Source organism: Naegleria lovaniensis (assembly GCF_003324165.1).
Source record: "Naegleria lovaniensis strain ATCC 30569 chromosome Unknown tig006, whole genome shotgun sequence".
NCBI lineage: Eukaryota > Heterolobosea > Eutetramitea > Acrasida > Naegleriidae > Naegleria > Naegleria lovaniensis.
In genome coordinates, this window is record NW_025407828.1 from 96,535 (window position 1) to 122,065 (window position 25,531).

A 25,531-nucleotide genomic window follows, 5' to 3' on the forward strand; every position below is an offset into this window, starting at 1 on the left:
AAACAAAAAAAAACTAACAACTTATCTGAATCATCAGTCAGAAACATGTCCAACAATACCACTTCCATCACATCAGGCCCTCTCACTGGTCCAAAGCTTGACCGATTTATTTACATATGGTTCTCTGAATTCATCTTGTTTTTCAAGAATGAACATGCCACTCACATGGATCAACACAAGACAATGACCATTACCAAGATTCAACAGCTTCTCTCTAACGCCAAAACTCTCGATTTGAATCAATACCCTCGAGATGTCGTTTTGGAAATTGGGACAGTTCTCACACGTTTTAGAGATTACGCAACAGACAATTTCTCTGACCCTGTCATGATGTCAGAAATTCCATTGTTATTGAAATGCCTGGATGAGTTTGATTTATTCCACCTATTCGTTTTAAAGAAAGTCAAGCCCAAATGTACACCAAATGTGCCTTTGGAGACCTCCGAACCAAAGCATGACACAAATTCAACCTCGAATTCTAACATGGCTTTGCCTACTCAAACAGTACCCCAAGATAATAACCCAACTGCAACTGCAAAACAAGATGCAACACTCCAACAGAACAACTCCAAAGAAGCAACTCCAAAGAGAAAGTTGTCTGAGACAGATTTTGCCGAAAAGTCTTCGACTCTCAATTCCAACAAACCATCGACAATTTTATCGTCCACACCTTCTAAGAGCGAAGAAAAGTCTCCAAAAACCCAAAAAATTCACACACTGACCGTGACGCATCCCAATGCAGTCGTTCAAAGAGAGTTTCAACTTCCACCCGCTCATCCAATGATATGTCAGAATCTGAAGAAGAAGAAGAAGAAGTGCCTGACTCAGATGACGATGATCTTCAAAGGACTCCAACCCCAAAATGTGCCAGGAAGAAGAAGATTCTCCTTTCACGTCTTCGAGACAATAAGGAATTGTGCTCGACAACCACACAAGAACCACATACGAACCATCCACCTCAAACTGCACTTTCAGACCTGTACGAAGAGTCAGAGTCTGATGACGATTCAAGCTACTTCTCAACATCTTCAAATGATCCAGAAGGTTCCAAACCAAAGACCAAGAAGCCTTGTCCTAAAATCAGAGTTCCTTTCGACGTAGTTCTCAAAGAATTTGTGAACTATGCCTCTAAACCTCTCGTTCCATTTTCTCAGTTTGACTTCGGTACACAAGAGGTTGCATACTACAATTTTAGAGCTTATTTGGAAAGTAAGAGCTTGCAAGTGAAGGGATGGTTCAATTCGTATTACAAGGAATGTCCCAAATTGTTCTATCTGTTGCCCAATTCCAAAATCAGAATGAGGAGTGCAGCTATTAAGCAGTTGTTGGCAGAAAAGCCAGACATTGTGAACAAGTTGAAACAGTTGCCAAAGGATTATCCTCAAGATTTTACAGAACTGAAACACAAATATGATGAGTTTCAAAAGAGAGAGAACGAACGCAAGCAAAAACACCATTAACCTTCCACACGTCAGTAGAACAAGAGCTCTTGTGGCTGTAAATAAAACCTAACTCGCAAAATTGTCTGCTGTTTTCGTTCACGTCGATTCAAATTGGAAGTGGTGACCAAAGGTAAAATTCAAAAAAATACATTTAAACAGTACCTTATACGCATCACTCGATTTTGCATTGTTCCCACTTTTCAATAGGTACCACTCCTTCCAATTTGCTTCTTCTCAAAATTATTTACCAAAAGATACTTTTTTCCAAGGAGCACCAACGTTATTCACATATTTAGATATTACACAGATTATTATTTTCATAAAAATCTTTTAACAATCGCTCATCTGCTACTCTACGAATCTGCATTGAATCAATCATACTATTCATCATGCTGTGGATTGTCATTGTATCGGGAATTGTTTCGTTTATACTCTCATGTGGAATGGGAGCCAACGATGTGGCCAATTCATTTGGAACGATTGTGGGAAGCAAAACTTTGAGTTTGAAATGGTCCATTGTCATTGCAAGTATATTTGAATTTTTAGGAGCTATGGGTATGTAGTAGATTCAGATCCATCTATTTGTTTTACATAGTTCCGATCCTCCTTACAAAAATTATCATTCTTTACAACTTATGAACATATGAACACCATGTAAAAAGTCATGGGTGATTACGTCAGCGGAACATTACGAAAAGGCATCATTGTTGAAGGTTACTTCCGACCTGGTGAGGAAAACATTTACATGATCGGAATGATGTGTGTCTTGCTAGGACCAACCGCATGGCTCATTCTCTCCACATATTTATCTCTCCCAGTCTCTACCACTCACAGTGTGGTAGGTGGAATTGTTGGTTTTGTTATTGCCTTAAAAGGATATAAAGCCATTCAATGGATGAGCATTGGAAAGATAGCCTTATCGTGGGTAGTGAGTCCATTGTTGGGAGGATTGGCTTCGGCTCCGTTATATTTTTTTATTAAGAAGGTCATTTTGAGAGGAAATGTGGAGAAGAGAACATTAATTTTCTTTCCATTCATTACGGGTGAGTGAACATTGTGAGAATGGATATATATATATTAATATTTGTTGTTCATCATTTTTTTTTTGAATCTTTGAATCATACTTATATTCATGACATATTATTTATTTTCATATTTTAATTATTATATATATATATTATTACATAATTATTTATTTTTTAATATTTTAACAAATAATTGTAACACATCATTGATTCTTGTCATTTCATCATCAAAATCTAGCAATTACTGTGACCATGGTCTTTGGTTCACTCTTCATCATGGGTTCCCCAGCTCTCTATCTCGACAAGGTTCCACTCGAAGCATCCATTCCAACCACCATTGGAGTGGGTCTTGTTTGTGGAATTGTTTGTGCATGTCTCATTCCACTCATTAAGAGACAATTACATAAATTAGCCATTAAGAGAGCTCTACAAAAACAACAAGAATTATCGAATCAGGATGGAACGATTGAAAACAATATTGAAATATTGAATACGAACATGCCAGTTTCTCAATCTCAACAAGAATTAACAACCAACAACGACGCCGTTCCATTGTTGGATCAACATGAAGTAGAATTAAATTCACAGTTGAAATATTCTTCGACCCATGCAGAAGACGCTCCAATGATGGAAAATGTTGAAGAACCACAACAACAACAACATGAGAATCTTACTTTGAATGCAATGAATGAACAAACAATGGAAGAAAAAACTCAATATTTTGAAACTCATGAAATGCCTTTGGAAACTCAAAAAGAGAATTCGAATATTATTTATAGAGGATTAATGATTTTTTGTGCTGCTTTGACAAGTTTTTCACATGGAGCGAATGATGTTTCCAATGCTGTGGGTAAGTCATGGCTATCATTTGAAAATATTGTGACATGTTCACATTTTAAATAATTATACGTGCGTCCATATATAATCATTGAAAAACATTTTATTGAATCATGAACCATTCAAAAATCGTCGAATTGAAAAGGTCCTTTCAGTGCCATCTTTTCAGTGTATATTCAAGGAAATTTACAGATTGGAGCTTTCATTCCTTATTGGATTCTCTTGATTGGTGCTGTGGGAATTGTGGTTGGATTAATTTTATTTGGTTCACGAGTCATCAAAACTGTTGGAAATGGATTGAATAAGAAACAATTGGTTCCTTCTCAAGGTTTTTCAAGTCAATTATGTGGAGCTTCATTTGTATTAATTGCATCCAAGTTGGGAATTCCTGTCTCAACCACCAATGCTCTAGTAGGTGCAGTCATTGGAGTTGGTATTGTGGAAGACTTTGGAGGTGTTAAATGGAAATTATTAGGAGAAGTTGTGAGTAAGTAGTTGTGGCGGTTTTTAAATACTGAATCAATCGACTGTGTTCTTGTTATCAATCTCAGTTGGATGGGTTACAACATTACCAGTTTCGGCCATGCTGTCAGCTGCCCTCTTCTCGTTTTTTAAATGGACAGTGTTATAAAACTCAATCGATTGAGAGACTTTTTGCAATCAACTACTCAGAGCCATACAAGAGAATTCCTCAATGAATGGGATAGAATGTTTTGGTTTTTATGTACAATTAAACATCAGCTGATGCCACTCTTGTTTGTGGTTGAACTTCAGTCAAGGCACCTCCATTAAATTCATAATAGATTTCTGATAAAGTAATATTGACGGCATTGATTTCTGCCATTCTTATCACCTTAGTGTTCGTCTTGTTACACACCATTTGGATTGGAATGTGAATCTTCACAGACGACTTGCTGCTATCAAAGTCCTTAGTGTTGAATTCGTAAGAAGGGTCTGGAATGCCAGCAATGAGAGGGTATAAATAAGGGCAGAATAATTGTAATTCGTTTGGTTGGACCTTTGTCTTTCCATTGGTGTCTGGTACATAGACCTTGGCTTTTTCATACTTGTGCTTCTTCTCCTCCATGTGTTTGCTCAGTGAAGATGGGCTGACAAAGGATGAAATTTGCTTGGAATTATTGTGTCGTTGAGATGTGACACTCTTTGGCTTTGGTGGCTTTCGAATTGCGTCAGCAGGTGAGGTAGAATTGTTTTCATAACTTCTGATATGGGAAGCCTCAGACATGTTGTGCTTTTGAGGTCCATTAAAAGATTGGAATTCTCTAAAATGACGCTTAATCTTTGTTGGATAAAATACATCATACGTGTACATGCCATCGCCACTAAATTCGTCTAGCATTTCGCCCATTTCCATTGTGCTCTCAACGTAAACTGGCTCATGTAGAGGATCATTATTTTGCTGTTGTTGCTGATGTTCTTTGTGTGGGGTTGAATTGACAACGTCTCGAACAGATTTAGAAATAGGACTAGTAGTGGTAGCTTGATTTGGCTCGGTAGATGTGTTATTAATGGTGAGAAGTCCTCTTGCAACACGTCTGGCAGCAACACGCTCAGGCACGCTGGATTTCATTGTGGATGAGAACTTGTAAGAACCTGACAAGAATGCCAACAATCCAATAAATACGAATACACCAATAAATACGATCAGGGATTTGAGAGCTGTTCTGCTAGGTCTCACTTGAGCGTTGACAATTTGTGCCAATCTGTTCACTTCTAGATTGAGACGATTAATTGTCTGAACATGTTCTTCACATTGCTTTTTAAGAGAGTCACGTTCTTTGCGAAGGTTATCGTTTTCAATTCTGAGATCTTCGAGTTCCTTCTTTTTTTTGTCTCTGGACACCTTTGCTGTATATCTATTTCTCAATTTCTTCTTTTCTTCTTTTTGCTCTGCTGTCAATTCTGTTTGCTTATCCAAATCCTGAAGTCGTTTCATATCGTCATCGATTTCTTCTTGCTTTCTTCTGTGCGCCTTCTTTCTTTTTGTTTCTTCGCTATCTGATCCAGAGCTGTTACCTGAATTGTTTGAAGATGCCTTCTTTCTCGTAGTCACCTTCTTCTTTTTCTTTGGAGGTTCCTTTTCAACTGCTGTTGTTTGACATGCACCAGCACTGCTCGAGGTAGAGTTAGAATCTACACTTTCAAAGCTCGATGATGATGGCAACAGAACAATTGGCTTGTCCATGTCAGCAACGTTGAATGAAGATGAGTTGGCAAGAGTTATCGAATCGATGGAACTATTGGGACTTAAACTACTCGTGGTTGGACTGGCAAATGCGTTTGAGTTGGCCAAGATTGGGAACATGCCAGCAACGGCGGTTGTTTGTGGAATCATGGCAGGCATAAAGTAACTTGGGAGTCCACCAAAGAGAGCATATCCCTGAGACAAGGCACCAAAATCAACGAATTGTTGCTGTGGTTGTTGCATTTGGAATGGATTGACCAAGTTCATGTTGGGGTCGACCATCACTTGTTGTGGAATGGCAGTGGTTTCATGTTGCATGTTAGGATCAAATGCTGATCCTTGCTCCAATTCGTGTAAGATAGTATCCGAAGGTTCGTTGATGAAATCATCAAACAAATCATCAAAACTGTTGTTGTTATTGCTGGACATCTCCAACTGTAGTTTTCAATTTGCCAAGATTATACAGCAATATTATCAAGATGTGTGTGTTGATGAAAGAATTCTGAGAAGCTTCCGATGCCTTGTTGTTCTTACTCGCAGAGAGACAAGGTTGTGCTTTCAAATAACAGCAATAACAAGGAAAATTTTGTTTTCTGTTAGTGGATAAAAATAAAGTGCTTCAATTTTTTTTGTGCTTTGGATAATCCTTGCAAGTGACCTCTGAACGTTTGAAACAAACAGAAACACGTGTTTTGATGACGATTGAAAATGTTAGCGAGTGATACAACGACAGAACCTTCGTGGAATGTTAGCTTCGTTTTGGGTCAACATGTTGTTTTTACAATAAAGAGTCAGAGTTTTACCAAGCCAATTGCTTGTTTTGTATGAAAAGTTATAGAGGCACCAATATTCAGACCGTTCGTTGCTTGTATGACACGTCGGAAGTAATAAGGCCTGCATGTATGAATAAGGCAAAATTTTGAATTCCGATTCTGCAGTCCCTCCCCAACAACAATAAAATGTCCCAACAACAATTGCCAGAAATTTCGATCGAGGACATTCAAACTGATTATTGGCTTGTTATCGATTCAAAAATTGTTGACTTCTCGGAATTTATATGGAAACATCCTGGTAGGTGAGGGAATACATTTGCAAGTTATATGGCATACTCGATACGTTTCAATTAAATTAATTCTTTAGGAGGTCCAAGTTATTTAAAAGAGTATTTGCACAAAGATGCCACAGAAAAATTCCATTATTTCGGTCACAGTGAAAGAGCAATGGAGATGGTCAATGAAATGGCTATTGGTGTATTAAAGAAGGATGCATAATTATGTCTAAAGTCCTGAACAACTACCATACACACTTTGAATTAAATTCAAAAGAGAAAAAAATGATTGTTTTCGTGTTCGGTGCTGCTCTCTTTGTGTTTGGATTGATGATTCGACTTTATCAGGTGCTTCCGAATAGAATCAAATATTCAAACAAACATTTAAAGAAAGAATTGAGTAATAATACAAGTATTAATAACAGTGCAGATTCATCACGATCGTCATCACGAAAAATTAAAACTCTTGTCGTACTCGGATCAGGTGGCCATACTGGAGAAATTATGGACATGATTCAGTCACTGGATCCCAACAAGTATTCTTTTGAATTTGTGTTGGCTCAAACTGACAAGGGAAGTGAAAAATCAGTTCGATATTTGTTAAAAGATAAACCACTGTTTCATCCTCTCTCGTTTCATAGAATTCCAAGAAGTCGAGAAGTTCATCAATCATATTTTACATCAATATTTACAACCATTAAGGCATTGCTGTACACTACATTTATTACAAACATTACCATTAATCCAGATCTGGTAAGGCATTGCATTACTCTTGTTTTATTCAATCATTCATCTTGATATATCAATTTCTATCAATTCAGATCATTGTAAATGGCCCAGGAACATGTATACCAGTATGCCTATCTGCTTACCTCACTCGAGTAAGTAATTACAAAATATTTCGTATCAGGACTAGTGACACTATTCGTATTTCAAGTTTTTGGGTATTAAGCGAGTGAAAATTATTTTCGTTGAGAGTGTGTGTCGAGTGGAATCTCTTTCTGTTTCAGGTAAAATCATGTATTTATTGGCTGATCGATTTCTTGTGCACTGGCCTCAACTTCAAAACAAATATTCAAAGGTCGAATATTATGGACGCCTGTGCTACTAGATTTTCTGCTGCCAAACTCAAATATATTTTTCATTGAATTCTGATACGGGTCATATTATTCTTCAATACATTGTATTATAAAAATGCCAGACCAGAAACATCATCATGGGAAAGTTAGTACTGCTTCTGCCGACTCCTCCAGAGCCAATAATGCAAATGAGTATTCGGCACAAGCATCCTCACAAACACCATCACAGAAAAATCGAGCAACAAGTAGTAGTAAGGGCAGTATTGAATTATCAAATGTTGAGGCAAACAGAGCAAGCCATCTTCAGAGACCCATAGTAACAGACTCTACACTTGAGATGGAAGCTTCACCAGCCGATGTACATCATGATATGGAGCCCATTCATATTTCCGCTGCCTTAGATGAGGATGATGATGAATTTACAAGTACTTCTCTCTCTAGTAACAACAACATGAATCACAGTGAAAAATACATAACCGATTTAATTCTGGACGAAGAGGAATGGAGAAAGCAATTAGACGAAATTCAGAAAGATCTATCAATACCAAAACACAATGAATCTAAAGGTTCAGAAGCTGTTGATATCTCATCATCGTCAGAGTACGTGGATCATCATGATCGTTCATCCAAGAATGAGTACCTAAAAGAAGTTCAAAATCTATTGGTAAAGATCAAACATGAACGAGAGAAAACTAGCCCACTCCGGGATCATCACTTCAGGACAGACAGTGTTAGCACAAGCATTCTTTCCAAGATGATGAGAAAGAATTTGGACGACGATTTGGAGAATGTCATTGAGGAAAGTACAAGATTATTGAGGGAAGAACTTCCCATGTTTTCGTATGAGCTTAAATCTCCTAACACATTAGGATTTTCGGAGTTAGTGGTAAAATCGCAACGAGAAAAGCGTCGTAAATCACCATCATCCTATGGTCTTCATCATACACCAACGCTTTCAAAACCGGTGAATGATTTTCCTTTTCACTTACTTGAATATTCCAACTATGACATCTCAAGAGGAGTTTTCAAAGATAGCAATCACAGAAGGTATCACTTCTCTTCTAGCCACGAAGATGAAGACGGAGACGATCTTTCAACGAAATTCTTTCCTCATCTTAACGAGACCATTCAAAAGGCGACACCGAGTAGTAGGAGACGCCTTAAATCTAACATTGTGCAAACCAAAAATACAGGGATCACAACGCCAGACAAGAGAGAATATTATGCGAATTCTACAGAAATTCTGCCAAGCAATCTGACGAGTAATCACATCTATGAGACCGAAGATGATAACTCTCCCAATAATAATATCAACAATTTCACACCAAAGTCGTCTGTATCCTCTACTATTACTGAACAGTTATCACCAATCACAGACCTTTCTCCATCTATACCACTGGTATCAAAGCCCATAAATGACGAAGTAACAAACTCCTCATTGGCAGAAGCTGTTAAACAGGACGAGAATAATGATAAAGAGACAGATAGGTTTGTCACCGAAACAGTGATCACGGTGATGCAAACAAAAGAAGATGAACTTTCACTCATTGACAGAGATTCCTTTAAGGACGATCAATTATTGGCTTGTGACAAGAGTATTCAAGAAGACCACCTTAGAACAGATGCTGAATCTCTACCTCAAGAGCCACTAGATATCGCAGAAGATAAGGAAGACGACGAAAATAACGATTCAGACTCAATATCCAATAAGGTTGATCCATTTAACGATCAAATTCATCATGAACTTTCTCCGAAACCATTGGACGAGCCTGAAATTGTATCTTCTTTGGAGACTGTGCCACCTGAGGTCACAGAAACATTGGATGACGCACAAGAGTTGAATAATGAACAGTGCTGCTCTCCAAATGAGTCAACGCCTGTCAATGATTCATACAACATCACTCATCCTGGAGAGCAAGAGAAGCAACATATTAGAGAGTTATTGATCGTTTCAACTCCGATAATTACTGTAGAACCCTCATCAACACCACACAATGAAATAGTTTTGAGCACACCTCTTGATCTTGTTGACGAGGCCACCAGCACCGATGACAATACTGAGGTAACCCCAACACCTCAAATGATATTATTTGAAGACAAGGGCACATCTCCAGAAAAATTTTCTGATGAGAACATTTCTGATCATGATTCTTCAAAGAAAATGCTTTCTCATAACGATGACCGTGTTAATTCAGAAACGGATGAAAATCATGAAATTGACGAAGAAGATCTTTTAAACTCTTCTCAGGATTACATATATGATATTTCATCGCTAAGTGGAATTAAATTGGAGAACTTTCATAATTTAGAGTTTCTGGAGCCTGAAGGAGATAGTCCCATCCACCATCAAGTGGAAAAGTCGAAAGAGCTAACCACTGCACGACATGATGAGGATAGAAAGCAAGACCATCTTGAGGAAGAGCAAGATCGTATTCCATCATGCTCAAATCATTACCGTTCTGAAAAGCACCCAGAGACAAGCTGCTTCATCTCAGAAAGTGAAAAAAATAATCTACCAATCAAGAATGAAGCAAGAAACACTACAATTCCTAAAAAGGAGTCGCCAAAGGACCTTAACACCATTGGATTTCAAGACATTATTCGATCTCTCAACGAAAGCACACAGTCGATTCTTAACATCAGTCACACCTCAAAGGATAAGAAAGCAGCCACTTCTTACAGTACCACTAATTTTGCAACTCCACATAAGACTGACTCCTCGATACCAACTCTTTTAATGGATGACACTGAAATGCTCCTTTCCCCTATTTTCCATGAGAGTACTCACAGCCCAACTCTCAACAACAAATACAATACAACCACTCCTCCACATGGCTCGAGTAGTGTAAACCGATCCTCATCCTCATCTCCAAATTATGACAATATATCTACAAGCTCTATCTCACCTAAACGAAGAACAGTCACCAAGAAATCTAACAACGCTTCTGATAACAAGACGATCCCTTATTCTGAAGTAAGGCATTTACAAAAACAAACGTACAATCACTCTACAATTGGATGGTATCTCAATTTATGCAGTGACAAGTATAGTAGGACTCCACAGCCTTCCGAAAAGTCATCATCAGTAAAGTGGGTTTGATTTTGCTGGCTTGCAACACTAAATTCCCAAATTCAGCAAGTTATCGCTTGGATGATATTGGCAGTGTAATTTTAAAAATGTAAAAAATTTATCAATTAAAAAATTCAACCAAAAAATAATTATTGATGGTCACACGAAGAGTCGTTGCCAAAGGACCCATCGAACAACTTCCACTCTCATATTTTCTTCTCCGAGCACAAGCTCTCAAACTATATCGTCAAGTATTGAAAGAAATTAAACAAATTCAAAGAGCAGATACACGTTCAGAAATTAAACAACAAGCCAAGGATCGATTTCTTCAATATAAAGACAATAGGGACGTGGAGAAGGGAAGGCGAGCATTAGCAGAAGGCCATTCCCAACTAAAAGAATTAAGACAAATTATTTCTATGTCCCAATAGTGTATTGAAATATTATTATCTTTTTGTCAAGAACCGTTTTTAATATTATTAATATTAGCACTATTTATTCATCGGAATATAATTCAAGCTAAACAAATTATTGTACAAAATTACCAGATATCAATTAACAATGAATGCAACAGCAAGCAAACAATTTTCCTCTCTCGTGATGACATCTTCTTGCACAAAATTTCTGAGTTATCTTTTTACAAACCATCAAATGGCATGTGAAGCAAAAGGACATCGAAATTCTAAAATCATTAATAGCACTTTCTCTCCGTATCCCTTGATTGGGCTTGATTTAGGAACAAAATATATAGGAGTGGCACGTACAGTGAAAGAAAAATATCAAGACTCAAATAATTTACAATTTATTGCTCAAAATCTCATGAAACCCCAATTTTCAAATTCTAGTTCATCAATTCCCAAATATAGAGTAGTTTCAACACCAATGACGGCTGTAAATATTTTTGATCACAACGATTCCATCTCACGAAATAATCCTACTGATCCACAAAACATTGATCGTGCAAGACGAGCCCTGGAAGAGCAATGTTCTCGATATGGCATTAAGGGAGTTGTAGCTGGTTATCAAAAAAATTTTGAATTTTCAGACCAATTACTTCATATTTTAAGAACGATATTTGTGCAAAGTGAGCTACTATCTTCACTCCCAATTTTACTTCAAAATGAATCAAGGTCATCTTTGGAATCCTATATGCATGTGATGGATAAAAAATCGGAAGGAATGAGTAGAATGGAAGTCATTGACGCTTTTAAAAATTATAAAAAGGATATTTACAACATGAACCAACAAGAGAAACAAGACCTAAATTCACAAAGTGCTGCCGTCATTCTAGATCGAGCAATTAGGACCATTAACACTCAGCTTTTTCAACATGGAATGAACAATTATTAACAAGAAATGGGAAAATAAAAGTGTATGAACAGTAATCATTATTATTCATAAATTAATAAGGTCTTATCCAATCCACAGCTTGCAATTTGAGATCCATCAGGATTCCACACGACACCTGTTGCAGAAGTAGAATGTCCATTCGCTACCAAGCAAGAGGAGCCCATTGCTTTAGTGGAAGTGGGAGTTAAAGACCAAATGAAAATCTTTCCGTTGGTACCTCCTGCAGCACAATATTCTCCACAAGGAGAGAAGCAAGCCTTATTATATACAATGGTGTTCTTATAATCAGAATGTTTCAATGTATCTAAAACCTTATTAGACATTCTCGTGTCATAAATATTTAACAAGTTATCCTTTCCATTAGAAAGTAATTTGGTTCCATCCTTTGAGAAGCTGACGCTAGTTACTTGTTGGCCATCATGAGCTCGCTCAATTTCAGCAATGGACTTGTAAGTTCTCATGTCCCACAATCTTATAGCTGAATCAAAGTGAGCACTAGCAACAACGTCGCCTCCTCTTGAAACTTCAACATCATTGACACTGGACTTGCAGGTAAGAAGAGTTTTTTCACATGTACCAAATTGGAGTTCCCAAAATTTGATTGTTCTATCGTGAGCTCCTGTCACTACTTTTTTGGCATCTGGAGAAAAGTCGGCACCATAGATCTTCTTGGTGTGACCTGTTAGAGTATGTTTTACACGGTCATTTCCCAAGTTCCAGATTCTACAAATGGAGTCAGCACATGCTCCAAGTGCTAATTGGCCTACAAGACTGAATTTTACCTTAATGACGCTATCAGTAGAGCCATGAAGCACGTTAGTAAATGATCCTGATTTTGAATTGAAAATTCTGATGGTTTTGTCGCTACATGCAATTGCAACACTGTGTGTATCATCAGAAAAATCGACACCATTAATTTGTGTGTCTATGGTTTGCTTTGAAACTATTGTTTTTGGAGGAGTGATGAGTATCTTAGTTTGGTCATTGCTGCTGCTTGAGCTTGTACTAATGTTCATCGAAATAGGAAGGTTGTTCGAGCTTGACGCGTTTTGAGAAGTGTTACCAACATTTCTGATCTTATCAAGGAATGAAAAAAATGAGTTTTCGTTTTTCTTTTCAGGCCTTTCCTCTGGATTTGGTGAGGAAACAGTTCCTACCACGTCCACACCAGTTAAATCAACACTTCCAGTCTTATATTTCGCCTGCAATAATTGTAATTGTTGCTTTTGTTGCATGAAACTCTTGTATAATTCGTTGACTTGGTTCATGGCGTCGACTTGTTTTTGCTTTTGATCCACAACACGCTCTACCATCTTCTTGTTTTCCTCTGTCAACTGTTCAACTTGCTTGTCCTTTTCTCTGAGTTCGGAAAGTAGAGTGTCGCGTTCACTCTTTAATAGCTCAATAGCACTCTCCTTTTTTTGTAATTTTTCTTCTAGTCCTCTGTTGGATTCTTTCAAGTTTTCAAGTTCAATTACGAGCTTTTCGTATCTATAATCATTCAATGGAACATAAAATAGTTTTTGATTGATGACAACGTCACACAACCAGCACGAAGTGTTATGAACACTTACTGTAACTTTTGATCTTGTTCTTGTGATTTCAATCTTTTAACTTCATTGTTCAAGTCTAAAAGGCTTTGAGCAGATTCGACCTTGGCTCTGAAAGCAGATGTCAGCTCCTCCTGAAGACAGTAAACTTTCTCTTCCAATTCTTTAACTCTTGCAGAGCTTACTCCGGAAGGAGATGGAACACCAGGTGAGTTGGTTGTTTTTAATTTAGAATATTCCTCCTTGTAGTGTTCATATTCTACTTGAATTGAGTTGAGCTTTTCCTTGGTTGTTTGGTGAAGTTTTTTAGTCTTTCTCAATTCATTGCATAAATTCTCATCTAATATTAAATACATTAATTGACGTCCAATTATTCATTGTAAATGATAATAATAGTGATCAATCAAAATAGCCAAATTAAACGGATGATCGTTCGGAGTAATCATCGGTATGTACGTGATCAATCTTTCTAAACTCTCCAACAGCTATCAAAAACATACATTGTTGAACTAAACTTTGGAAGGGCTTACTCTCTTCTTCGTTTCTTTGTTGAATGATCTGAGAGAAGTTTATTTTCCAGCAGGGAGAAGTTGTCAAAGCACTCATTTTTTTATTATTGGAATTTCGAAATAGAAGCCTATTGATTCGGAACAAGATGAATGCATCCTTTGAAATATGATTTTAAATATTTTCTTTATTGAGGATTTATTGCAAAGTAACAGCGAAACGTCTGACTGGGAAGTTGGCTTCCTTCTTTTGAGTCTTCAACAACTTTTTCTTCAATTGGTATGTCTTCAAAGTTCTTCTGAAAGCACGGGTTTGTTTGCTTCTCAAGTCCTTTGGCTTGAACTTTGCGTTAGCATAGACCTTCTTTAATTCATCTCTTTGTTTTTGAACGAGGACAGTCTTAATTCTAGCAATGTTCTTTCTGATGACCTTGATGTTCAAGAGGTTGGCAGCAGAAGCACCAGTAACCTTTTGGACTCTCAATTGGAACAACTCTTGTTTCATGCTGTCCAATTGCTTCTTGAGTTCATCGTTGGTCTTGGTTCTCAATTCGAAGGCCTTGACTTTTTGTACCATGATGACGGGATTGTGATGAGTTGTGGCGTATTTTTTTCAACAAATTTTTGTCCAAAAATCTGGTAAACCGAAATGTGCAGTTTACAACACAAGCGAAAAAAATGAGCAGCTTGCCCAACAGTCTCGGCAGCAGGTCTCCAATCAAAGGCAGCGGTTTGAAGAAGTCTTCATCATCAACAGCAAAAGACTATCATGGGAGAATATACATGTTCAGTCAAAAAGATTCAAATGACAGTGATACATCGAAAATTAAACAATTAATTGAGCAATCGGGAGGAGATATTTCTGAAATCAAAGTTGATGGAAAACCCTACTTGCAGTCTTTTATGAAGAAAATTCTTGGAGAGGCCAACAGACCTCCGCATGTATTCTTCAATGACGAATATGTAGGAGTATGTTTCTCAGAATTTTGCAAAATTGAATTCATAATTTCATAATAATTGTTTAATGATTTTTCTATTGCTTGGAATAACACTCTTATCATCGAAATACTCACCAAACATTGACTCAAAACTATTGGGAATATTATTTGAAAAAACTCAACTTTCTCGGAACTAAAAATCAATATTCGATGAAACTATGTTATAGGGATGGGACCAAATCAAAGCGATGAGTGAGAACGGACAACTCGGGCTGAAGATTCAAACTTGCAAAAACGCACTTTCTCCTGGCGAACTGTATAAAATATACCGTAAACAAGGAGACTTGTTTGTTATCAGCCCAGGACATTTGTACTTTCCTCGTAAGTTTTTATGAGATTTAACATACAAGCGTTTGAGCCATTGGAAATGTACAGCTCCTACAAAAAGACTCATTACATGCTTAATCACTCTTTATAATAGGACCGATAAATATACAGCATACAAGCTCAAAACTACATGTCCTAATAGGTATATCGTAAAACCAAAGAAAGGAATTGCACCACCAAATGGAACAGTTCACGTGGAAATAACAATGCAAAAACCAGTGACGGAAAATGAGAAGGGAGACAAATTTCGAGTGGAATCACTTGCTCTTCAGTATTATAAAACAGAAATGGAGGACAAGGTAGATGAATTGTTTAAAGAAGCAGATACAAAGAGAATTGTAAAACAAAAAATTTCATGCCTTTTCGAGAGCCCACCTTCTGTAGATTTTAATGTCGTTTCTTTAAATGACGGATCTGTGATTGTGTCGAAAAATATTAGTGTCGTAGACATTTATGATGGGTTTCCTATTGAACAGTTTGCACAAGCTGTGACAAAACAGAGAGAACTAATTAACGGATCTAAGAAGCCTCAACTTTCCATTCATACTGAAGAAAAGCCACCACAACTATCGACGACCACAGAAGCTCCTCCTGTCAATAATGAACACGTTATGGTGCACAGTGCGTCTGCCACCTCTCCAATTACTGAAGCAATTTTTGAATCTCCAAGAAATTCGGAAAGCACTCGTGTCTTAGAGACTGAGGAATTATCTGATATTGAGAAGAGCCCAATACCAAAATCAGACTCATCAGAAGACGAGACATCAAAGATACAAGAATTGAAAAGTGCTTCTGAGAAGATTGTTGCTCAAAAAACAAGTCAAAAAATGGAGGCATCAAAGGGACTAGAAGAGCTCTATAAAGAGGAATACAATAGATTAGAGAAAGAGTACGAACAAATTATTAACAAGCTCAAGACGTCAGAACAGCGAATTAAAGAATATGAGCTCACTATTGATGAGCTACATGTAAAGCTAAGAGAATCTGAGCAAGCTTTGCAGAGAGAGCGTGCACAACAACAGAAGAGAAGAAATGAGGGACCCATTTTTGAATCCTTGGGACGACAAATTTCCACTCCGGCTGACATTGATGCAAAAGAAGGATATTCTCTTGCAGCTCTTATTACCATTGCTCTTATATGCCTACTAATTGGTAAATTAATGTAAAGTATTGTAAAGTATATTCGAAAAAGTATTCACAATCGTGTTATTCACAACAAGTTCAAAAATGTTGAAACGAAGAAATTGTGGTTGATGAATGATCCAAATTTATCCACAGCATCCGTGCTCTGTTGGCTTCTTTTCATTGTCATTGAGGGCAGTAGTATTTGGGCTGCTTGAGAGATTTTTCTTTCCCAACGCCTGTTTTTTTATACAGCTTTCTATCAGTTTTCGAAATGCAATGTGTATATTATCACTTGTTTTCGCTGATGTTTCAAAGAATGCAATACCAAGTTGATTTGCAAGTTTTTCTCCTTCTGCAGTTGGAACAACTCTATCTTTTTCAATGTCAGCCTTATTTCCGCACATAATAATACAAACGCCTTCTTGCGTGTTTTGCTTCACTTCATCATACCAGCTCTTTACATGTTCGAAAGATTCTCGATTTGTGACATCATATACAATTAAAACTCCCTGTGCTCCTTTGTAGTATCCAGCAGTGATTGATCTGAATCTTTCCTGGCCAGCTGTTGTTGAATGAGCCAAATTTAATGTCAGTTAATAAATATTGTTTGATTGATTCAAGTAATTGATTCCACTAATTATCCTCCTATGCTACTCTATAATACAATATGCTTACTAATTTATCGTGAAAGGTATTATGAGCATCATCATCATGATTTCATCGTTATCAACACATACCCTGTATCCCAAATTTGAATTTTTGCCTTGTAGTTTCCGACAGTCTCTTTTTTCAGTTTGAAATCCACACCAATACTGCAACCATTGTTACTTTACATGACTGTTACAAGTTATCACTTACGTGGCCATATGATTCTAATGACTCAATCATCATCATGATGGTATTATTAAAATTATACCATCATCCATCATACTCACCTCTAAAAACCTATCATCACTATACCTCAACAGCATACAACTCTTTCCAACGGAGCTATCACCAATGACCAATAATTTACAAATAACGTCGTAATCAGAATCCATTATTTTCTTAAATAGATGATTTCAGCAGCAGTTGATGGGAAAAAGTCTTTTTTTCGGAATCAAAAGAAAAACAAAGTGTTCACGGATTTAATTCTACTCTGCAAAACAGCAACACGTTGTTCGAATAATAGCCAACACAGTAGGTTCCGATGAACACACGCAAGTATTTTTTAATGAATTATTGTTTTCAAAATAATGAAACATTTTTGAAACATCGCCATTGGAATTCATTTGGAATCTATGGAAAAAATCTATTTTGAACATTGGGTGACGCACACTATTCTAAGCGGCTTAACCATTCCAGATAGGATGATACCAAACCATGGGATCTTCTTCCTCTGGCAAGGATTAATGTGAGAACTCTTGAAAACGAGTCAGGGAGTGAACTTACATGCAACGACAACAAATTGAAGGTTGCAACTGAGGTTGTTTCCCGAAGTCTCTAAGAAGAAACCAGCTCAAGCAACACATCCATTTCAAGTTAATTGCAAACTTGACAAGCTTAAACATTGGGAATGTTGCAAGTCTTTGACCAACCAGCTTTGCTTACAATTCCATAATTACAAACGGGACACTTTCTGCTTATTTCTTCCTGGAGATTATAATTTTAAAGTTGTCAAACAAAAAATGGTAACAACTGATGTTTGAATACACCAATCATCGGAGGAGGAAAGGCTTGGTCCAGGACTCTCAACAAGACTCTTTTTCTTATTGTTATTATTTCATTGAATATGTAAACAGTGGTGATCTTGTAGAGAACGAATGATTGATGTGATTATAATGTAAAACTTCTCAATATTCCTTTTTGATGATCTGTTTACGTGCCCATTTTGATTCCACCCAAAAACCGCGATCTGCATACAGTTCTGTAGATCAGAATATTATGAATGGATTCATTCTGGTTATGAGGAATATTCGTTTGTTTTGCTTTTTCCAAATATTGAGGATTACTTTTAAAAACGAGTTCAAAAATTTCCAATTTACGAATTTAGCAAACTTCGAACCAGAGACCATTTCATTATTTATAATTACATTCCAAACCGTTCATTCCTGAGACCATCAAGGGCACACGACCTCTAGTATTTATTTTACCTGATACTCCAAAACTCTAGCCGGTTCTATCAAAAAAAGTTAACAGAACTCTCAACCAACTGCCGAACTTATACTACCTTTTTGCAACTACCCCCTCTTGCTCACACAACAGCAATAATAATATTCTTCTACTCAAAGTTGAAAATGGTCTTGCAAAAGCACCTTGGATGGGTGGCAATCACATGCCTTCTATTTACCCTGCTGATGCTTTCATTCACGAACGCACAATCGACTCAGCTTGTCATTACGGTGAATCGAATTACTCTTTTCAACGGTGATGCTGTGACTATTACGAGCAGTGAATTACAATCCACATTGAATGGAGTTCCAAGTCCTCCTCGAATTATATACAATGTTCTCTCCATTGCTAACGGTCAATTCCAAGTCAATAACGGAAACAATACATACACTCCAGTCACACAATTCACACAGAATCAAGTCAATTTGGGATATGTTCGTTTCGTTCATGCCAATAACTTGCAAATTCCATCCTACACTCTCAATGCCTACGATCCTGTATTGGGCGTAACCAGTCCTGCCTCTCAAGCTGTGGTCACTTTCACTGCTTTCAACAGAGACGTTATTGGTGCTCCACGTCCAGTGTTTGACGCATCTGTTGATGCATCCACCCTTATTGTCACACTCAGTATTACCATGTTTAAATTGGGAGGTGTCTTCAACACTACTGACACAGGCAACTCGGTCAACTTTAATATTGGTTTGTCTTCGAAATACACTTGTTTGAGCAATGACTTGATTCGAGATGGATTTGCATTGGCCGCTTCTACTTCATGGTACAACACTTATCGATTACGTCTTTCACTCAATGATTTCATTGCCAATCCAAACGTTCAATGGGTCTCTAATGGAGGTGTTGTTGACTTGGTTGCAGTCATGTTTGCTGACTATATGGTTCACTTGACACAAGTACCAGGATCTACCACTGTTCAAAAATCGTGCTACGAAGTGATCTTCACACAACGTTACATCTTGACCTTAACACTTGCCATTACAAGAATCAACTTTGGAACTGAACAACCAAACATTTTCATGAAACCAAAGAGAATCTTTGTCAATGACTTGAACCGATTGGAAATTAGAATGGAAGTCTGGACTACCGTTTCACAGAATATTACTTCATGGTTCGTGACTGGTCCTCGTGTTTTCACAGTCACTGATGCTCTCTTCACTGGAGTTGTGAATGGATCCTACTTTTACCAAATCGTCATGCAGTCAAATGTCATTTCGGGTGAAACCAACTTTTACGGAGACTACACTCTTTCATTCCGAACCGTGGCACAAAACACTTACAGTATTGCCTACACGTTGCAATATCTCGTACCATATCCACCAATTCAAGAAGAATTAATATTTAGCACAAGTGCTCAAACATTTGGTGACGCTAGTTTCACAAAACCTCAAACTCAATTCTCTCCAACAGACACTATTTTCGTTCGAGTTGAAGCTCCAGGAATTCCAGTGCTTAATGGCCAAACAGTTATTCCTTACAATGTTATTATGTGTTGCTTTGCTTCATTGCAAGCTATTCCCGCAGTGGTTGACTGTAGAAATTCTACTCGTGCTGATTTCTCTGATAATATTTTCGTGATGGGACAGGCTGTCAGAGCAGGAGGAATCAATGCTCAAGTTGCCTTCTCAGCAAATACCTCCTATGGATTTGATTTTGGACTTCCTTTTGCCATTCGTGATGATGTAGAGAGATGTTTCTTGACGATTGAAAGTTCGTACTCCAACAGAAATAATCTAAGAGCATTGACAGACACTAAGGCTAGTGGTGTTCAATCTCTCACTTACAGAGTTTTGGACATTGTCAAGAGTGGAAAGAAGAATGGACTTCCAAGTAGCGGTAACGGTCAGCATGATCAAGTATCATTTATTTTGGTGGCACTCGAGTTGCTATCCTTTATTTTGGTTTGGTTTGGTGCAATTTTGATTTAAATCTCCTTTTTGGTAGAGTGTTTATCAGCAGCACCAAATGTCTTTGCGGATTCAAAAGAAGACCAATTTTGTAGAATATTTTCACGAACAATTTTCATATCTCAATAAACCCATTTCGTGTGACAGCTTTTCAAAGAATTCCAGAACATTCTTTTCGAAATGGTTAAAATACATGCCACTCTCCACTTGAAAATATTTCATTCTGAGTGAACTAATCCTATTATAAAAATAAATATTGAGCTACTTTATTGATTCTTGAAGCATGAAGTGAAAGAATTGGCTGTAGCATCATTTCTTCCAAGGGTTCCTAATTGGAAGTTCTCTTCGATAGTTCTCAACAATGAGTAGTGATTATAAGTATTTCTATCTTCAATACCAGTCTTTACCATGTCACCAATGACAACAGCATAAATATGATTTTCGAACAAGTAGTCATCTTCATCAAATGTGACAAAAATCAAAGTTCCTCTCATGAAATTTGGATTGTTCAATTTTGATGGCAACCACTTGGCAAACCAATCGTTGGCATAATTCAATCCAGTATTATGACCGTCATTATCAATATTTGGAGTGTAATACATCACGTTTGGAAGCTTTCCAGAAGCAATGTCAATATCCAACTGCTCTGCAGACACAATATTTCGACATCTATTTGGGTTATTTCTAATGTTGTCAAAAGTCATGAAAGGATTGTGTTTTCTGTAGTACAATTTTTGATAATTCGCGTCAACATAACATGATCCAGTACCAGAGTTTGCTTTTGGATAATCTTCTTGATAGGACTTCCAGGTCAATCCCTGGAATATGAATACAATCAATTACCATCACACATTTTTAAAAACAATGTAAATCATGAACGATTCAACAACACCATAACTACAAACCTTTGCTTCCAACAAATCGACCAAAGTGGTGGCATTCACATTCACGTTACTATCTGAATTATGTCCGAAATAATCTCCTGCTATTTGGCATAAATAATTTGGTTGTGAGGGATGAGTAATCGCATAATATTGACCCAACAAGGATCCGACTTTATATGCCACATAATTAAAGTATTCATGTAAAAGAGTGAGTTGGAGAGGCTGATTTTCAAAATTAACGATGAGAATTCGTTCAAAAGTTCCTGGACGAGTCTGATTACCGGATGTAGAACCTATTGGTTGTTGTTGTTGTTGGGGTTTACCTCTGAGAATATTGATCGTGCTGGCATTTGTTGCTATTGCGGCTAAACCACACAGAATCAAAGCAACAACAAGGAGGCGTTGCATCTGAGGAAGGGAACGATAAGAGGACATTTTTTGTTGCGCCAAAAAAAATTTGATGAGGTCCGTACTCAGGTTAGTGGGCCAACTCCATTTACGGGGTTTCGGAACCTTGGTTCACAAACACTCTCTCGAATGAAACAGAATCTAATCTTAAAGGAAAGCCAACACAACTTGTATGCAGTTGTGTGAGAAGGAAGTATTAGAACTAGGAATAATAATTTCTTTTAAAATTTTGTAAAGCTTTTGGGGTTTGTGCGACTCCGTTCTTTACAACTGGTACGCAAAATACTGTACAATTTGATAAGCACCTATAGGTCATCCTTTTATAGTTCTTAATGGGTTATGGGTATTTAGTCAACTTGCAAAGCATTCCAGCAATGTCAGTTTTCCGAATATTTATGGTTCTCGATTACAGCAATATCCCAACCTCGATAAATATCCCAATTAGGGTCAACACAAGCACAGATATAATCAATAAATAGACAACACATCTTCAAATTCTCTTCTCCAATTTTCAACATTAGCCTCAGAATGTTGCGATTCTGTGCGTTCCTATGAGAATGGTGGAAGATGAACAAGCCTTGATCTTTACATATTGAAAAAAACACTCAAGTTTGGAGATTTCAAAACTAGTAGCAGTATATTCGCTGAGATTGACTTTACTACTTGTTTTTTGTGGGTTATTCCTTTGTGTTTGAAGTATTGTACTATCGTCGTATTGTGATCAACAATTGTTACTTTCAACCATTCCACTCGTAACACATTGTTATTGAACCTACTTTCTCTCTTTCATTCGTTGTGAAGTGCTCTCCAATGACTGTTTCAAATACTGGTACTACCACCACCACGACGACACAATCGACTTCGACTGTGAGCCAAAATCCGAGCCAATCGGAAACAAACTTAAAAGGCAACAGCCCTCCCACTGAATTGCAGCAAGCTGAACCTCCTTCTGTAGAATATGCTTCATCAACAACCTCATCCAGTTCTTCCGATATTGGAGAAGGTGAATCCAGTGTTGAGGAATATCCAGAAGAAGAAATTACTGAAGACTCAACCAACACTGTTGAAAACAGCAACGACTCTACAATCCAACAACAGAATACCAATGTAGAGAGAGAACCTCCTCGATTGGATTTAAATACAGTTAAATTATTCGTTGGTCAAATTCCCTATTCGTACTCTGAGGAAAATTTGTATCCCTTGTTTACACAATTCGGACAGGTGGCAGAGATTGTAGTGATTCGAGATCGATTCACTCAGAAATCCAGAGGATGTGCCTTTGTGAGTTTCCGTGATCGGGAAGGAGCTGATTTGTGTATTAAGGAATTGAATCAGAGATTTAAGTTACCTCCAGTAAGTAATAATGTTTCTACTACTTATTCATTCACAGAATTAATAATATTCTATGCATGTGTGTTCTCCCATCAACACCCATATAGCTCAATACACCCATGCGAGTGAAATATGCCTTCACTGAGCAACAATATGAATCATTTAGTTCCGAGTTTGAGAATACTCCAAGTAATGATTCATCTTCCAACGGTACGGGTAGTAGTGGTAGTAGCAGCGGTGGAGGTAATGAAGGAGTGATGGCGCATTCTTCAACCTTTCTCAGTACCCTTAATGAAAAGTTTGATTTTGGTCAACCTCATCCTGAGAACAAACTTTTCATTCGAAATATTCCAAAAAGTGTCACTGAAGAAGAACTCTCTCGAGTATTTGAACCATTCGGAGAAATTCAAGACACTGTGGTATTAAGAACCACCATTCACACATCGAAAGGATGTGGATTTGTTAAATTTGTTCATGCTGAATCCGCTCAACAATGTGTCGATGCGTTCAGAAATGAAATCATTCAACCTCTTCAAGAGAAGATTTGGTCTCAATTTAAAGAACACACATACTCGTCAAACACTTCGACGAATGCAACGGCAAGCTCCGAACTGCATGCAGACTCTTCTCAGCAACACCCACAGCCTCGTGTCCTCTCTCAGGAACAAATTTCCATTGTCGATTCCATCTTTAAGCAAAGTAGTTTCCTGATTGAGGGAGCGATCACTCCTCTCGTGGTGAGATATGCCGATGATGATACTAAATTACAGCAACAGCAACAGAATGGAAACGAATCCTATACAAACGCCACACGTGGAGGAGGTGCCTATTCAAGGAAATCCAGTTATTCTCACCCAATTCCATCCTCCAACTATTATTACTCTCAATATTATAGTGGACCCAGACAACGACGACACTCGACACCGTCTCATTACCGATTCACAAATCCATACCTTCAACAATATCAACGTGGAGTAGCCACTGGATATTATTATGCTCCTCAGCTACCAACTTCAAGCAGCAACTCGTCGAGTATGGGAACCACGGCTACGAACACTGCTTGGGGTTATGGAGATCCTTCCACTTTTTACGGATATACACCAACTACGACTGGTCAATCCACGAGTGGAAAGGCAAGTGGTAGTGGTCCATCTGGAGGAGAGGAAGCCATCTATTACTACACACCAGCTTCACCAGCCATGTATGGACATCCAGCTTCGGCAGGTTATGGAGCAAATGGAACACCTTTGTTATATTCACAAGTGGCATCGAATGGATCTTCGAATGGTTCATCTGTGTATCATAGCACAACTCCCTCTTCCAATAATAATAATGGTGGCACCGAAGAGAATGGACGAACCAGTGGTACAAGTACTCAGCAGCAGCAACCTCAACAACCTTTCATGTATTACTATTACTATTATCCTCCAACACACAATCCTTACAAGTATTCGACCTCGGCTGCATCCACTTCCAATAACTATGGAAGCAACGGTTCAGGAGGTGACACACAATTGTATTCATATCCTGTTAATCGAAATGCTTATCCAATGTATACAAGTTCTTCCACAGGTTATTCCAAGAAGAGGCAGAATCAGAAATCCAATCGTATAGACAAAGGAGCTTCCCCTCAGAATGCAACCAATTATAAATTATTTGACGAAAATGCTACTAATCAGAAAAGGCAAACTTCAAGTTCAGATGCATAAATAAATCATTTCTCATATTTAATCAGTAGTTGTTGTGGATTGATCAATATTACTTTTGCATTTCATTCGATGATGATGCATCTGTAGAAACTGTTGGTTTCCTAAATGATTTTGAAGGAATTCCAATCATGCTTTCCTTTTCCTTGTTCCAAATTCTAAACTTTCCAAAAGCATCTGGATTGGTCAAGTCAGGTAATTCGAGACCTGAGCCAGAAGTATAAAGAGCTCGATGTGCTTCTTTTTGAAGCCGTAAATTAGGAGTTAACTTGGGATGCTTTTTATCAAATTCATCATCTGCATGTTTTAAATATTTCTCAATCAATTCATGTATTTCTTCTTCAGAACAATGTGTTTTCTTCACTCGGATATCTTCTCCAAATATTTGATCATGAATGAATTTATATCGTTTCCATGTCGGAGTCATTTTGTTCTCTCGTATTTGTTTTTGTTCCTTCTTTTTGATTTTATGAAGACCTTGTTTCTTCATCTCGAGTGCTTTTCGGGATTTTGGATGCACAGCTTTTTGTGAGTTGCCTTTGGTCATTGTGTTGTGTGGTGGTAATAT

General features: G+C 37.6%; 15 protein-coding genes across 15 annotated transcripts; 9 read left to right on the plus strand and 6 right to left on the minus strand.

Annotated features, from left to right (window-relative positions):
- Nucleotides 1-45: 45 nt before the first annotated feature.
- On the plus strand, nt 46-1,460 carry C9374_013277 (uncharacterized protein; the record flags this gene model as incomplete). Its single annotated transcript, XM_044689135.1, has 2 exons — nt 46-689; nt 743-1,460. The coding sequence occupies 2 exons, from the start codon at nt 46-48 to the stop codon at nt 1,458-1,460; spliced, it is 1,362 nt and encodes a 453-aa protein (XP_044553686.1).
- Nucleotides 1,461-1,831: 371 nt separating this feature from the next.
- On the plus strand, nt 1,832-3,935 carry C9374_013278 (uncharacterized protein; the record flags this gene model as incomplete). The annotated part of the gene is made up of 5 exons (XM_044689137.1): nt 1,832-1,997; nt 2,105-2,485; nt 2,706-3,317; nt 3,450-3,791; nt 3,856-3,935. 5 exons carry the CDS (start codon nt 1,832-1,834, stop codon nt 3,933-3,935), a joined length of 1,581 nt encoding a protein of 526 aa, XP_044553687.1.
- A 99-nt stretch (nt 3,936-4,034) lies between these two features.
- C9374_013279 (uncharacterized protein) lies at nt 4,035-5,939 on the minus strand (the record flags this gene model as incomplete). Its single annotated transcript, XM_044689138.1, has 1 exon — nt 4,035-5,939. The coding sequence occupies one exon, from the start codon at nt 5,937-5,939 to the stop codon at nt 4,035-4,037; it is 1,905 nt and encodes a 634-aa protein (XP_044553688.1).
- Nucleotides 5,940-6,469: 530 nt separating this feature from the next.
- On the plus strand, nt 6,470-6,781 carry C9374_013280 (uncharacterized protein; the record flags this gene model as incomplete). Its single annotated transcript, XM_044689139.1, has 2 exons — nt 6,470-6,581; nt 6,651-6,781. The coding sequence occupies 2 exons, from the start codon at nt 6,470-6,472 to the stop codon at nt 6,779-6,781; spliced, it is 243 nt and encodes an 80-aa protein (XP_044553689.1).
- Nucleotides 6,782-6,843: 62 nt separating this feature from the next.
- C9374_013281 (uncharacterized protein) lies at nt 6,844-7,669 on the plus strand (the record flags this gene model as incomplete). Its single annotated transcript, XM_044689140.1, has 3 exons — nt 6,844-7,311; nt 7,380-7,439; nt 7,496-7,669. The coding sequence occupies 3 exons, from the start codon at nt 6,844-6,846 to the stop codon at nt 7,667-7,669; spliced, it is 702 nt and encodes a 233-aa protein (XP_044553690.1).
- An 83-nt stretch (nt 7,670-7,752) lies between these two features.
- Nucleotides 7,753-10,737, plus strand: C9374_013282 (uncharacterized protein; the record flags this gene model as incomplete). Its single annotated transcript, XM_044689141.1, has 1 exon — nt 7,753-10,737. The coding sequence occupies one exon, from the start codon at nt 7,753-7,755 to the stop codon at nt 10,735-10,737; it is 2,985 nt and encodes a 994-aa protein (XP_044553691.1).
- A 621-nt stretch (nt 10,738-11,358) lies between these two features.
- C9374_013283 (uncharacterized protein) lies at nt 11,359-12,057 on the plus strand (the record flags this gene model as incomplete). The annotated part of the gene is made up of 1 exon (XM_044689142.1): nt 11,359-12,057. One exon carries the CDS (start codon nt 11,359-11,361, stop codon nt 12,055-12,057), a length of 699 nt encoding a protein of 232 aa, XP_044553692.1.
- Nucleotides 12,058-12,098: 41 nt separating this feature from the next.
- On the minus strand, nt 12,099-14,213 carry C9374_013284 (uncharacterized protein; the record flags this gene model as incomplete). Its single annotated transcript, XM_044689143.1, has 3 exons — nt 12,099-13,548; nt 13,632-13,947; nt 14,108-14,213. 3 exons carry the CDS (start codon nt 14,211-14,213, stop codon nt 12,099-12,101), a joined length of 1,872 nt encoding a protein of 623 aa, XP_044553693.1.
- Nucleotides 14,214-14,312: 99 nt separating this feature from the next.
- On the minus strand, nt 14,313-14,690 carry C9374_013285 (uncharacterized protein; the record flags this gene model as incomplete). Its single annotated transcript, XM_044689144.1, has 1 exon — nt 14,313-14,690. One exon carries the CDS (start codon nt 14,688-14,690, stop codon nt 14,313-14,315), a length of 378 nt encoding a protein of 125 aa, XP_044553694.1.
- Nucleotides 14,691-14,791: 101 nt separating this feature from the next.
- C9374_013286 (uncharacterized protein) lies at nt 14,792-16,604 on the plus strand (the record flags this gene model as incomplete). Its single annotated transcript, XM_044689145.1, has 3 exons — nt 14,792-15,082; nt 15,279-15,432; nt 15,487-16,604. 3 exons carry the CDS (start codon nt 14,792-14,794, stop codon nt 16,602-16,604), a joined length of 1,563 nt encoding a protein of 520 aa, XP_044553695.1.
- Nucleotides 16,605-16,706: 102 nt separating this feature from the next.
- On the minus strand, nt 16,707-17,603 carry C9374_013287 (uncharacterized protein; the record flags this gene model as incomplete). Its single annotated transcript, XM_044689146.1, has 4 exons — nt 16,707-17,106; nt 17,301-17,375; nt 17,422-17,435; nt 17,499-17,603. 4 exons carry the CDS (start codon nt 17,601-17,603, stop codon nt 16,707-16,709), a joined length of 594 nt encoding a protein of 197 aa, XP_044553696.1.
- A 1,236-nt stretch (nt 17,604-18,839) lies between these two features.
- C9374_013288 (uncharacterized protein) lies at nt 18,840-20,654 on the plus strand (the record flags this gene model as incomplete). The annotated part of the gene is made up of 1 exon (XM_044689148.1): nt 18,840-20,654. One exon carries the CDS (start codon nt 18,840-18,842, stop codon nt 20,652-20,654), a length of 1,815 nt encoding a protein of 604 aa, XP_044553697.1.
- A 245-nt stretch (nt 20,655-20,899) lies between these two features.
- Nucleotides 20,900-21,952, minus strand: C9374_013289 (uncharacterized protein; the record flags this gene model as incomplete). The annotated part of the gene is made up of 2 exons (XM_044689149.1): nt 20,900-21,451; nt 21,539-21,952. The coding sequence occupies 2 exons, from the start codon at nt 21,950-21,952 to the stop codon at nt 20,900-20,902; spliced, it is 966 nt and encodes a 321-aa protein (XP_044553698.1).
- A 783-nt stretch (nt 21,953-22,735) lies between these two features.
- On the plus strand, nt 22,736-24,966 carry C9374_013290 (uncharacterized protein; the record flags this gene model as incomplete). The annotated part of the gene is made up of 2 exons (XM_044689150.1): nt 22,736-23,278; nt 23,365-24,966. 2 exons carry the CDS (start codon nt 22,736-22,738, stop codon nt 24,964-24,966), a joined length of 2,145 nt encoding a protein of 714 aa, XP_044553699.1.
- Nucleotides 24,967-25,015: 49 nt separating this feature from the next.
- Nucleotides 25,016-25,510, minus strand: C9374_013291 (uncharacterized protein; the record flags this gene model as incomplete). The annotated part of the gene is made up of 1 exon (XM_044689151.1): nt 25,016-25,510. The coding sequence occupies one exon, from the start codon at nt 25,508-25,510 to the stop codon at nt 25,016-25,018; it is 495 nt and encodes a 164-aa protein (XP_044553700.1).
- Between the last annotated feature and the right edge of the window lie 21 nt (nt 25,511-25,531).